We start from the raw sequence: 14302 nt of genomic DNA on the forward strand, positions 1-14302 counted from the left end.
CCTCATTTTGTTTTGCCTTGTTTGCTTAAAAATCTCAGCAAATGTGTATGGTTTACTCCACAGTATTATGATTTCTTTTTACAAGAATGCTTGCATGCTTTTTCAGGGGGTAGGGAGCCCTGGTTCTTCCACTTCCCACAGTCTTGCTTGTGGCTTGTCCATATGGTAGGGTATTTCTGTGTTATTTCATTAAGCGTTGCCTTCACATAGGATGGCCTCACCCTGCTGTGTTAGCTCTACTATGATGTATGTCAGGCATTTAAGTATCATGAGCTAGACCTGTTTGTATGATGAAACCCCGTAATTATGGCACACAAATTTTGACTTGTGTTTTTAGGAAATCAAAGCCAATTGTTCCACAGTTATTGTTTAGGATTGTTTTCTAAATGTAGCCCAATATTATGGTCAGCAGTAATAATGGGCTCTTCCCTGCAGAAGTAATGTCTTGTGTAACCATTTCAATTACTTTAATCCTTTTCTCCAGCTTTGTTTTCGCCTTCAAATCCAATCAGTCACCTGAGCCTCTCTCAACGTGTCCATCTTGTTGCATCAAATACTAATCCTTTGGTTTTGCCTGCAGGGTAGGGCTAAATGGTGAAAATCCTTCTCCATCTGGTTTATTGAATGAGAGGTGCCAACTCCTGTCTCTGCTCTGCCAGTGATGCCAACTTTGATTACTTGCCTGTTGTCCTCTCCTTCAGGCACCTTGTACTTTCTCTCATTTTGTTTCTATATTTAGGAGGATGGTGCAAACCTAAAGCTGTAACTTTGTTCTCTTCCAACTTTCCTTTTTAAGTCTGACCTTTGGTTTAGTATTTATAGATCGTTCCCATATGTCATTAGCTGGGTAGGTGACTAGGATCTGGTTTTTCTGCTACACTGTTTCGCGGTCACCTTGCTTTCCTAGTCACTGTCCACAGTACTTCTGCATTGGCTGTCTAATACCAAGGATTGTCTTTGGTACGTTTCTGTTTATTATTATTAAGCAGGGTTGAGCTTTGACTGCAATTCCTGTTTTTTAAATGTACTGTGATCACAAAAGAAGAACATTTATTCTAAGAATAAGAAACAGAAAGGAACCACGTAGTTTCCGATTTATTTATTTCTACTTGGATTTCATCACATTAGTTAGCTGGTGACTGTGAAGCACACAAAATACACCTCAACAAGAGCTACTGAAACTATTGTGCCATTTAGCTCTGGAAAATCCAGGTTGATTCTAGACATTTGTGCACTGGACAACAAAAGATACTTTTGTCAGATGAGGGTGAATAATCATGTGAATTACCAAAACCAGGGATTCTGAATATCCATTAATAACTCTGCCTTGTGTACCTGTGGGATCTTTAGTAGCTCACAGTTATTTCTCTATTTCCCTGTTTGCAAGTAGTGGTAATATTTTTTTGAATATTAATTTAGTGTAACATTTGTACAGTGTTTGCTGTAAAGAAGGCACATTAAAAGCAGACTCTTCTAAACTGTGATTAGGTAGTCACTAGTAGATTTTGCAATAATTTGCCTGTGCCAAAACCACGTAATGGTGATAGTATTAATAACAGTGGGTAACTGCTGCTTATAAATAATCCATTATATAAACATGGGGGGGTTTATTGTGAAATAAAATGTAGTGAGTTTGATTGTTAACTTCTGCTAGATTGAGATTTTGGGTTGTTATAACAGACATCTGTGGGAAGGTTCTGGCAGGAGGTGAATGACAGAGCATACAGGTTGTTACCTTGGAATATTGTATTTTCAAATCTAAATATTTAGTAACAATTGGTTGACTGTAACTCAGAACATTCGGGGTTTGAGTTCAATTCAGTAACAACTCACTGTGAGAGAGCTGCAGCCATTGGGAAGAGCATGAAGGAGCTAGAATTTCATAAAAGTACAGGGCTTTTTCTTAGTAACACCTCATTGTCATCAAGAACAACATGAACTTTAGAAATCACATCCTGGGGTTCAAATGTTATTTTGCCAAAAGTCTGAGGTTTGGAAAGAGTGAGCTCACGGGTGGGAGATAAGGGAAGTTTTAGCTATTCTTCTATAATTTGTGTATTGCTTGCACCTTTTCAGGGAGTAGACTGTGATCCTTGTTTGAGGTGGTCTATGTCTCCCTCTGAGAGTCTCTCCCTGCTCTCCAGAGAAGGAAACAACCTTCTGGGCTCCCAGTCCCAGTTTCAGGCTCTGAGAAAGCTGCAGTGGCTGCTGGGTGGACATGGGAGAGCCAGAAATAGTGTGAAGGGACCAGGCAGCTTGAGTACATGCTCTCTATCTCCGGAAAGGGCATTAGAGGGTTCTATATTTGTGTCAAGGCCAAAGAGCTTGAGGAGAGATTCAGCACTCTCCAGATGCAGCCAGCACCTGGAGTCCAGAGTCCTGGGCTGTGTGATTCATCTGAGAGACTATCCAAAGCTCTAACTCCACAAAACTATGTGTTTTTTTTCCTCTCTTGCTTTACTTAGTTTATAATACTGACAACCTAGGAAAACAGAAATGCTGTGCTGCAGTGTCTGAGAGAATTCTAACATTTCAGTCTTGCCAGAAATGCAATGTGAATAGGCGTACCCATGAGAAAACTTTAGCAGAGCTACTTGGAATAATAAGTGCAGCTGCAATTCATGATTTTTAGAAACATATCTGTTTTTCAGTGCCTAAAATTAGGTTTCAGTCATGTACATCTTTGTATGGTACTTCAAAAATCAGTGATGGATTCCTTTAACCCTTTCCCATGTAGAGCAGTACCTTTGATTCCTTTTTATTTCAATATGACTTAGTGGAATGATTTAAGAGTTCGTGAAAAGATGCCAAAATCCAGGGAACTGCAAAAAGATGACTAGGAGTTGGGGAGCACCGTAGTAAAGCATCAGATTTCCAGGTAATACTTGTCCGTAGAAGTTTCTTGAGAATGGCAAGGAGAATGCTGTTTGTTCCTCTGAGGATCTCTCTCATAAGGTGTCTAAATTGATATAACTAGTGTAATTGGTCATGGCTGTAATACAAAATCTGTAAAAAGAACAATTTTAAATGCTTCAATCAGTGTCAGCTCATCATGCAGTGGCTTGGCTGTGTATCTATACAAACAGGACAGCTACAGAAAGAGGATATTGTTACTTTTAAGTCAGTCTAGCTGATTAAGGAAAATGTAAAGGGATTTCAAAGCACACAGATCAGTTTGGGTAACTGTTGGGTATTAGAGAAAGTATCTGTGAGGCTTGAAGGGGTTTTTAGTCCAAGTATGTTTATGGCTGAGAAGTTCTAACCACAAGTACACTATTTTTTCCACCTCCACCTGAGTTTTTCAGAAGGATGTTGCAAGGGTTAGTGGGGAGCAGAGCTCATGAGCTGGACAGCCTGGCTTTTGCAGTGTCAGAAGGATGCTCTTAGACAGGTCTGTCTCCCCCAAATGTTTGACAAATCATTAATATCCAAGAAAGGAAATGTTTTATATACATTTTTGCAGCCAGGCCACTCCATAGTTTCATAGCTCTGGCAGCAAGAAGTGATAATGTGTGATTTGCAGTGTACCGTGGCTCATGTCAACCATCAAGTGTTCACTGCAGGTGCGTAATTCAGTGGTTAAGTTGTGGATCAAGCACTGTCCTGTAAAACCAGGAGTTATGTTGATAACACTGTTAGTCTGTATGGGCTACATCACAAGGTTCACGTGCAGGTCAGTGAACCCCTATCTTCATATAGATGAAACTACTGGAAGTGTGCTTTGGGGGCTGGGTGTACAAAGGCTTTGCAAGCTGCAACTGATCTTTGGACTGCACTTACCAACTGCTTTAAGCGATAAATAGTTATGAACTACACACAGAGTTGTTCTGCGAACTTCAGTATCAGTTTATACACAAGCTAGATTTGAAACAAGTACCATTTCCAGTGAATGACTGCAGTCATTCCACTATGCTTATACAGAAGTGTAGTACAGAGTATTTTACATAAACAAATTTTACCTTGACAACTGCAAGGTAATTCACCCTGTGCGTGTTTGCTTGTAAAACACAGTTCTGCTTCTAAAATTATATGATACACTTATTTCTAAGTAGATACAAGTTTTTAACAGGTTTTTTGTTTATATTTATGAAGTTACATGCATGGTCTCAGTGTTAACATTAAACATTAACAATCAGTAAGATAATCTTCCTGCATAGTGTTCTTCAGGGGGTAAAAATTATTCCTAGTTAGCACTTGAACACCGGGAAGAAAATTCCCACTTTTTATTATGTTACTGTCTTGCAGTGTTGCACTAGGTGTGCTTCAGTGTTTTTATTATCTTGAGGTCTAAGGCTGTGGTGCATGCACAAGTCTATGAAGGCGGGAGGCTTGCTGCATGCTTTTCCTCGTGGAGGCTGTCTGAGCAGAAGAGTGACACCCAGGATAGACAGGTGAGGAGGGAGTGGAGACCATGGTCCTGTCTGACAACCCTCTTCTTCTGGAGGTACCAGAGGTGAGCTCGGAGAGCTTCAGCATTCCTGTGGCTGTCACTTTTCAGGTAGTCTGGAATCTCATCATGTCCCTAAATCCAGTTCATCTTCTATGCCACCGCAGTGCATCTGGTCTGACTGGCTGTGTGCCTGTATCTTGTGGTTAAGGTCCAAAAGAATTTGTGTATTTAAGTTTATGTACAGACTCTAAAAGTAATGATCATTATTGTACATTCCAACAAAAGCCTCCAGCCTGCTACCTTTTTTCCCACACCATTTTCCTCAGCAACACAGACCGACTAATGAAAATGAAAGAAAATGGTATTGTTTCAGACAGTCTCTCTTCACCAGAGACTCTCCTAGGCACTCTTTATTAGATATTAAAGAAATCCATAAAATGTAAAAGTGGGGTTGAGAATAATCTTTTCTCTCCCCTTCAGCAGATGATGAAGGAATTGGCGCATCTCCAGGATTAAATAGGAAGAGCGCAAACCTTCAAACCATAAGCAAAGTAGTATGAGTATATAGTATGTATTCAAGAGCACAACAAACTTGATCTCTAAAACAAAACAATGAGGAAGTGTTGCCATTTGACAGCAATTTCTCTTTTCCTTCTGAGGAAGGTAAAATGACTTGAATTCTCAAGACAACTGTTTTCTTGGGAAACCCCTACATTCATTTCCTCACGGCAGCTGCTGTGCACTGGGTGTTCTTGCATGCTCCCAAAGAAACGAGCAGCATGGGAAGATCCCCAGAACTGATTCAATCATTCTCCGAACCATGGTTTGCACTAGAAAGATTTTTTTTTTTTTTTTCAGCCTAACACTCTATTTCCCAGACACAACACTAATTGCCAGGAAAGGAGCTGTTCAGAGAAAATACGTACCTATTGAGACATTTTGAATTTCATCTGATGTAGATTATGAAGCTTTTGGGAGAATCTGCCACAGTCAGCAAACGCAGCTGGGGAAAGAATGCTCATGCTTGGCGTGACATTTTGCAGTGCTGTTCAATATTTCGTCCTAGTTCACAGGAGTTATTATAATGTTATAATAAGCTTTAAAAGTATATTCTGTTGCTAACAGGAGCTTTTCTGTTTATGGTGGATTTTGAGTTTGACACTGAAAAATTCAGGGTGTATCTGTAACTTTGGGAGCAACAGGCAAGACTTGTCTGAGTTTTAAAATAAAACCATACCATTTATTGGAGAATGAGTTTATCAAATTAGTGCAATACACTTTAGATAAAGTATTCTTATCACTTAAGCATTTACATTGCATTTCACATTGCATTTCACGTTGTGTAATATGTGAACCACATAGGCATATATAATGATCAAGTGATGTTAAAATAGCTCCTTTCATGTGGCACTATTAAAGTCTCTCACTTAAGGGGAAAAATAAGTGGTACCCCCTGTATTATTTTTACTAACGTACTTTTTATTCTCTTGACCTGAAATTACTTTTTTTTATTTGAACAGCGAAAGTGTTGGATTGTTTAGTGGAACATCAAAAAGGAGTTTAATATTCTATAGAAATTAGATCTGTGGGAGTAAAAGAAGCATTTGTGTAGTGGAAATGTTTGAGTTTCAGTTTTCTTCAGAAAATATAGGGGCTCACCCAGATAAGTGTTGTGTAGTGGCTTTTGGTTTGCTCACTGCTTGAGACTGAATCCAGTCAGGACTTTTGCTCTTTCTTCTCATAACCAGTCAATTTTTAAAGCATTTCCCCCCCGCTCCCTTCTATTGAAATTAACGGAAGATTTGCCACTGATTTTCATTGGAAACAGGGTTATACTCCCAAACAGAAAAGATGATGATTTCTCTATTGTCTCTCTTCTATTTCACTCCCGGCATTTACTTCCATGCTGCCTATGGTGATAATGTCTAAGGTATTCTACTGTCTAGTGTTTAAAGGGTCTCCCCTTTTATCTGTCTACACAGTTGCCTTTGGTGCTAAGATACTGTTCTTCTCAGAGATTTGTTTTCCCTCTGTCATTCCCATTTCTACCTTGTGGTTTTTTTCTAGCTTGCCTTGTTGACTCTTAAGTCTTACTTTGTACACTGTAAACATGAGACTTTGTTTGCATTGCTCCAATCTATTGTAGGGAAAAGCTATTCCTAAATACATTTGTGTTGAAGTTAGGTTTGTATTTCAGGGTTTTTTATGCAGGATAGTGTCCCAAAGAGTGTACAACTTTGAATGGTGTTGGTGTGAAGGAGGGGAATGAGAAAAGTTCTATCCGTACCCTCTTCTGAACCTTTCCCCTGCCTCCTTTCAGACCTCACTCCCCTCTATTTATCTTTGTGGACAGCTTTGTGGTTTTGGTTTTATGGTATCCTCCATCTCTACCCTTTTCCTGCAGCTCACTAAATTGGCTGTGTGTTACCCTTTACCATAACTATCTTTCAAAAGGAGGAGGAACCTCCCCATACTCTCTCATGATATATTGTATGCAGCGCCAGAGGAGGCTCAAGTTTTTGGTGTGGCTTAATGTATATGCCTGTGTATGGGAGAGCTTGATCTTCCCTGCTACTTACTGTCTGCAATGAAGCAGAGGCTTGGAAGCACTGATAAGGTGGTTGGTCCTACCCTGAAAGTTCTGATGCCTCTTCACACCTGTTTGTGCCTGATAATTTTAATGTAAGAATTCATTACCAATAATAACAAACTGACATTTGTTAGTGTAAAGGGAGGAGGTACAAAGGCCAGGTCAGCTAGCAGGTATTTAGTTTGCTTATGTATCGCTAGCCCTGTGATGCCTCTTTGTCTGATTCTTTGCTTTCCAAATAAAGAAAATGTGGGGTTTTGTTGTTTTGGTGTTGGGTTTTTTTGTTTGGATTTTTTAATATCCTTCCTGTAAGTATAAAATGGAACAGCTGTTTCCAGTGAGGATTTTTGAATTTGTCCTGTGTGCTCACTAGTCTCTGGTGATAGAGGGGTCACTGAAGATATAAATATGGCTTCTGCTCAAGGCTGAGAAGCCAGGAGTTCGACAAAAAATAAAAAGAAACCCCATGAAGCCAGAAGCCTTGCAGCTGCTGGCAATTAGGATTGTCACTGGTGTTCCCTCCAGGAGCCCTCTGGTAGCATACCTACGGTAGTGTGCAGCAGGCAGCTGTGTTCTCACAAGGTGGGGTTGTAAACACAGGAGGAGGGAGTTTGTTTGTTCGTATTGAGCAGGAGGCGGCCAAACAGGTGTATGACTTAAATGGTTCCCTTAAGGTACAGTCAGCTGCTGGAGAGTCATCCTCATGTCTCTAAGATGCAGAAAGTTTCTTTTCCACTTGAAGAGCAGCTGATGCTTCCATTTCCTACAGACGTTTGGAAAGGATTGTGCAGACTTTCCTACTTTCCCAGCAGTTGGATAGTCCCAGGGTGGAATACTTTGGACTTGCTTCATTTGATCATTTTACCATTCACAGTTGTTTTCTGTTCCTTGTTTGACAAACTGAATCTAATCTACACTATTTTTAAAAAACTTCTGTGGTTATCATAGAGTTCCCTTGGTGCATGTGGTATTGAATATTATAATGAAATACAAACATATACGTGTTAGTTGCATTCTGTAGCCTAGCATATATGTAATTATGTCAAAGCTATTATGCTTGTTTGGTAAAGCCTAATTTTAATGAGTGCCTAGCACTGATTAGATGCAGTTTTCTAAACGTTAATGAAAATGGACTCCATGTGGTAACAGTAATGCCGTACTCTTTTTCAAAGGGAGTTTTTCTTGGTAAGGCAAATAGTTTCTGGGGTCTCCCTTACACTTCATTACACTAGTGCAGATGCTACATCAATTAAAGGTTGGTACAAAGTAATCTGCAAGAGATTGTAAAACTAGACTCCAAATATTCTATCCTTAGTAACAGACTGCTATATTATTTGATTCCATAGTTGTACCACATCATATTTTGTCTCCTTAGCTTCTTAAAATTTTCTGTGCATATTCAATTTTTGTTGCAAATTTAGCAGTCTTGCTATTATTTCAACTTACTGTAAACCAACAAATCAAATCCTACAAAGCCAATATAAGAAGCAAAGAAAGCCAGAGAATCGTGGGACAAGTGATGACAGAAACACAAAATTAGGCTGAATTTATTTCTTTTATATTTTGCCAAGTGGTTGTAAATGGGGAATAGTCTTAATTTTATTTTTAAAGACCTGATTCTTCTGAGAAGATTAACAATACTTTTGACATTTTGACTAATTCTGTTACAGTTTGGCCTCTCTATCCAGATAATGGTGAGAATCTTGAAAGAACGTACAGTCTGAGTGCACACAAGGACAAGTTTTGTTTTGTAAGGACTTTGTGGTGCTTGAAAAGGGAATTTACTTGAATGGAGCTCAGCCCTTGCCATGCTGCTCTCTTGCATGCTGATACAGGAGTGAGGCACTCCTGAGTAGCTATTCTCTGTAGGAAAGCATATGATCAAGATGTACAGTTTCCCTTCTGTTTTGCTACAGGATGACCCGTCATTCCTTCTAAGTGTAAAGCTTTGCGTGTGAGAGTTTTTTCTGTGATATGTAGAATATGCAAATGAAAAAGCAGAACTGAAGTATGAGGAGGAAGTGAGCCTATTACCAAGATTTAAGGCTGTGATCTTGCTGTGGGTATAGCTAGTGATTAATATAATCATGGTTCCGTTCAAGAATGTGTTTTATGATTTAAGTCAATAATAACACACCAGCTGACCTGAAATGAATGTTTAGTCTACATGTTGTTGGTACAGTGAATATGGCGTGGGTCCTGTATAACATAGGTGGTCATGTATGTAATTAGAATCTCACGATGTGTTTGTATGAGTGACTAAAGATACTTAGACAACATTCATTTTGCATTTCCCAACCCTAGGTTGCTTTATGAGGTTGCTGAAAAGAATTGTGCATTAGGGGCGTGTGTATACACGTTGTGGTTGAAAAAGATCTTTATAAGCTTTCATATAATGAAGTGATTTTTGGATTTTTTTTTTCCTTTTAGTCATGTTAGAGTTCTTGTAACGTCATGTTTACTTCCCCCTTTAGCAGATTGCTATCTTTGCCTGAGGCTTCAATTTGAAATGTGTTTTCCATCAGAGCATCCAGTTTAGCTTGAAGCACTGGTTCTTACAAGTTTGTTTGTCCTTGAGCATTTTAGTTTATCTTAGAGATAAGGATTGGTAGTCCAGGAAGGAAGTAATGAAGCATGCAAGGTTAGCTACCACAGTAACAAGAGTTAGAATTGACCTGACACCAGCAGCACATCTTTTCATCCATGCCTTTTAGTTTCTCCACATTTGATTATTTTACTCAGAAGAGAAACTAACTAGCTGCTTCTTGACTTTTTTTTTTTATCCTTCCTTTACATTTTTCTGTAAGATGGAAGCCACATCTGTTTCTTACTACTCATTTGACATGCACTTCTAATGGAGAAAATGCTTTTATGTTTTGGAGCCTTTCCTCAGCTGTGTTAATCACACTGTGATACTTCTCTTAAATTCTTTCCAAGATGTGAAATCTAGGGGTTTATCGAAAGTAAAACCCAACTGCTTCATTTATCTTAATCTTGTCAGCTGTTGAGCAGGAGAATGATGATGATTTTTTATTAACATTAATAGGTTTATAAAGGATTAATCTAACTAGATTTGTTCAGGTTTTTTAGTCGTTTAAATATGGAGATTGTGATCCAGTAGATCTGACATCAGAAGAATAGGCGAGTTTGTTTAATAAGTAAAAAATAATAAAAGAACCATCCACCCTCTCTCCTTTACTAAACACTGGACTATGGTATTGGAGTGTGGACGTGATGGATATTAAGTGGCCTAATTACCCTTAATGTTTTCAAAAGATGAATTCAGGCTTTGCTGGGTTACAATATTTTGCAGAGAGTGTGGATTTGAAGCAGCAGAAGCTGCCATCTCTCCCAGGTGTTAGTAGGAAATGCCAGAGGTGCACCTTGCTTGCCTGTGGGTACCAGTGTTGCAAAGCTGAATGCTGATTCTGAGCTAGGGTTGCTTTATGATATCCCTAGTTGGTTTTATGTGATGCTTTTCATTTTTTTCTTTTTCAAGGGGCAGGGAATGGTAAATGCAAGTCAGATTTATTTTTTAGTAAAACTCTTTTTCTACAGAAAGGATAACCACAAAGTCATGTTTATTCAGGCTCAGTTAAAAAAATAAATCTTCTTTTTTCACTAGTACCAAAATGTTTTCTCCTGAACTGCATCCTCTTCGCCCTGTTTTGAGCCAAACTCATGACTCTTCTTTCCCTCTTCATTTGTTACACACAGAGTAATTTCCATTTCGTTCAGTTAATTCTTGCTCAGGTCTTGCCATATGGTCATCAGCCTTTTCAGTTTTTGGTTATCTCTGCCTAAAAGGGGGCTCATTTACACAGAATTTTTTTATGTACTCTGACACTTAAGCAATCTGTTATGTAGATATGCTTAACACATGGTCTGTTTTGCATGCATGTAAACTTTAATCAGGTATACCTCAGGACGCTTAGTGTCTGCCACTAATGTTTTCTATGTGAGTTCATCTTGTAGCACTGGGAATGTACAGTACTGTGGTATTGCCTTGTGCCTTTGTATTGGTAATGCTTAGGGTCTATTTCCCTTTTTGTAGCCATCATTTGGACAGTCATCCATTCCCTTCAGGTCCCGTTATCGTCTGAACAGTTGCTGGCTCTGCCTGCCTGTGCCAAAATGTCTTAATTCGGGTAGTTGGGTTTATCTTTATAATCTTGGCAGAATAGTAGTATGAGCATAAAAAGGCAGGACTACCAGGTTAATTCAAGGTTTATTTTTTTGGGCTAGCTGGGATTAATTTTGTACCTGCAAGTGTTCATTTATTTAGGGTGTGTAAGCATACATTCATCTCGGTGGGTTGTCAGAAGGTTTATTCACAGTTGTGGTGGAGCGTCGGGATTGAGCATCTGAAAGAAATGTAATTGGAAGAACAAATACAGTTATAGTTGTTTGTTTGTTGTTTGTTTTTTTTTCTTGAACATCTGGGAAATAACAAGGAGAGTGAAATCAGTGATAAAACTTGAATTACTGCAGTTCAGTGTACATGGCATGTTAGTACTAAGACATCTTGTCAGAAGACACAGGTGAATAGATTAATTTAAAATGAGCAGGAACTGTTTCTGCTCTGTTGTTGAATGTAGGGGATTTTTTGAACACTAATACATGAAATTCTCATATAATTTTTTTTTTTATAGTGTTTGTATTTTTGGAAAGTCTCCTGGTTAACATGCTAGGTATATCCCCATTTACTCCAAGAAATATTAAACCTATGCAGCAAATTTTCCTAGTGTAGAAGTGAGGGCAAGGAGGGCTTCCCCCCACCAAAGGGCAAAGAGGAAAAAAAATAATCTGAATTTATAAGTCTGTGTGAGTTTATCCTGTTCAGCATTATGTGGCACAAGAGATTCTGAGTACCAGGGTAACTGTTATTTTGAAGGTGAGCTATGGGTCACCTGAACTGCAAAGCTGATGAGAAGAGGCACCGGCATTTGTGTGATCTTCAACTATAAACAACTGTGAACAATAATTTCCTAAAATATTGCCACATAGTACACAGATCTGTCTACACTCTGAATAAGCTCCCTTAAGACCACGGTAACTGATTTTTAGTATTTTCTTTTCAAATAAACGTTTATACTTATCTACTCTGTGGGTTATGTTATTGATTACAATATGACCTGTTGTTGTTGAGAAGGATTTATTCCTCTAAACAAATAGAACTGACTAATCTCTCCCAGTTTACCTAATCTATATCCTTACAATGTGGATTTCTCTTTCCTCACCACATCTCCTCCAGGAATTAAGTGGCTTTTTCCTAGTTCAGAAGACTTAAAAATCCCCAATTTCTTTAAAAATGTTTATTTAAATGTATAACAATATGTGTCTGCTGCTGTAAGTAGGCTCATAGGTGATGAATTTCACATACTGGACATGGTTCTGGGCAGCTGGCTCTGGGTGGCCCTGTTTGAGCAGGGAGGTTGGACCAGATGACCTCCAGAGGTCCCTGCCGATTGCAACCATTCTGTGATTCTGTTATCAGATAAATAGCATTAAAATTTGTAACAGCTGATGTGAAGAATGTCTGTAATCTGGTTTGAAAGCTTCAACTCTTAACAGTTTCTCATAGGGTAGCATGTAGGCCAAGATATGATTGAGCTTTAGAGATTTCCTTCGGAAACTTAATTCACTGGCATTTCGCTGATAAAGTCAGAATTTAGTAACTGAGACAAATAGCATAGAAGAATATTGAAGAAGCCTCAGATGGCTAAATATTGTATGCATTTTGAAAACACCTCTTGAGTAGTGACTGAAACATGGGAATTACAAAGCAGACTGAAATAAAGGGTTGCAAATGTATTATTTTAGCTTACAGATTTACTGCAGAGGATGGCCAATACTGGAGATCTGCTTATTCAGTTTTACCCTAATATTCAATGTGCAGTTCTAAGCTTGATTTAGGATGTTGCATAGTATACCAACTGATTTCTGATCATTATTGTGGTATCAGAATTGTTCTCAAGTATCCATTGAGTCTCTCCTCTTGAAACAAAGAGTATTTTTATCCCCCTTTTTTTCCTGTCTGAAACAAAAAGCATTTTTATTCCCATTTTGCACGTGGGAAATGGAGGCAGAGAATGATTTAATATTGGGAGTATCAGTGAAGTTGAGCATAGATTTAGATCCTGATTTCTCTTTTTTCCCCACACGTGGGTTTTTGTTTTTTTTTTTTTTTTTTTTCCTGCCGTATCAGGCTTTATATACAACGTGACTTTAAAACTGTTGACTTCAGCTGCAGCTGTAATGCTCAGCACTTCTGTAAGTCAGATCCTAAGATCTCAACAGAAGCACTGGAAAATAAGAAATATGTAAATAATGGCCAAATGTGAAAAAAACATTGAAGGGACTTACTAAGGAACTTGTCCATTAAATCAGATGTGGAGTCACTCACTCCAGTTAGCTCTGCACACAGCAGTGGTAGAAAGAGCCTCTGGAAGGCAAATAATTGCTTTAAATAGTCATGAAACAGTCTGAAGCTTTCAGAGAGGAAAGAAGTCGCTCCATATTGCACTGCAAATGTCAGAGGAACTTTGTGATTATGTTTCGGGTTTCCCCCCACCCCTTTTTTTTTATTTTCACAAGGCATAGCTATTCAGAAATTGAAGACACTGAAGCCTTACATCTGGTGGTGCATATTTTTCTTCTTTGTGTAATTTGTGTAACAATTGTTGGGGTTGGTGGTTTGTTTTTTAGTTCTTTCATCTACAGGTAGTGGTTGAAATCTTGAGTCTATTGAGAACAATGACCTAAATGGACCTGACACAGACTAGCTTTCCAGACATAGAGAATGTTAACAGTAAGATATTCTGATTGGTGTAAAAACACTCGATGTTTTTTATCAGAAGGTTTATTAAAAAATCATTACTGTATTCTTTCTGAGAGTTTGCTGGGGATGCTAGAGAAAGTGTTCTTTTTAATAATTCTGTAATAATTATAATAACTTATGGAGCTGCTGTTAACATTGTGTTTTTATTTTTCTTTTCACAGCCCACATACTGGGTGGCAGAATTACCAGCGTGATGTGCCCCGGATTCCCACTGCTTGTATCTCTGTGGAAGATGCTGAAATGATGTCACGAATGTCTTTCCGGGGCACTAAGATTGTTGTGCACCTGAAGATGGGTGCTAAGACCTATCCAGACTCTCCTTCCTTTAACACTGTGGCAGAGATAGTTGGAAGCAAGTACCCAGAGCAAGTGAGTGAGAATATAGACAAAGAAACTTACTTTTTTTTTCCCCCATATTTTTGAATAACAAAAGCCCAAAGAAGAACCCTTCCTAAGAAATCCCTCAAACGAGTAACCCTTA

The 14302-nt window shown here is 38.6% G+C and overlaps 1 protein-coding gene across 4 annotated transcripts in view; it reads left to right on the forward strand.

Moving 5' to 3' along the window:
* CPQ (carboxypeptidase Q) overlaps positions 1–14302 on the forward strand; it is a 158452-nt gene that overhangs the window by 45389 nt on the left and 98761 nt on the right. For all 4 annotated transcript variants that reach the window (XM_040587388.1, XM_040587387.1, XM_040587385.1 and 1 more), the window contains one exon: positions 13983–14190. In XM_040587388.1, the coding sequence (XP_040443322.1) occupies positions 13983–14190 (208 nt within the window). The remainder of the gene's footprint in view (positions 1–13982; positions 14191–14302) is intronic.

The sequence above is a fragment of the Falco naumanni genome, chromosome 3 (genome assembly GCF_017639655.2).
Source record: "Falco naumanni isolate bFalNau1 chromosome 3, bFalNau1.pat, whole genome shotgun sequence".
NCBI classification, from domain to species: Eukaryota; Metazoa; Chordata; class Aves; order Falconiformes; family Falconidae; genus Falco; species Falco naumanni.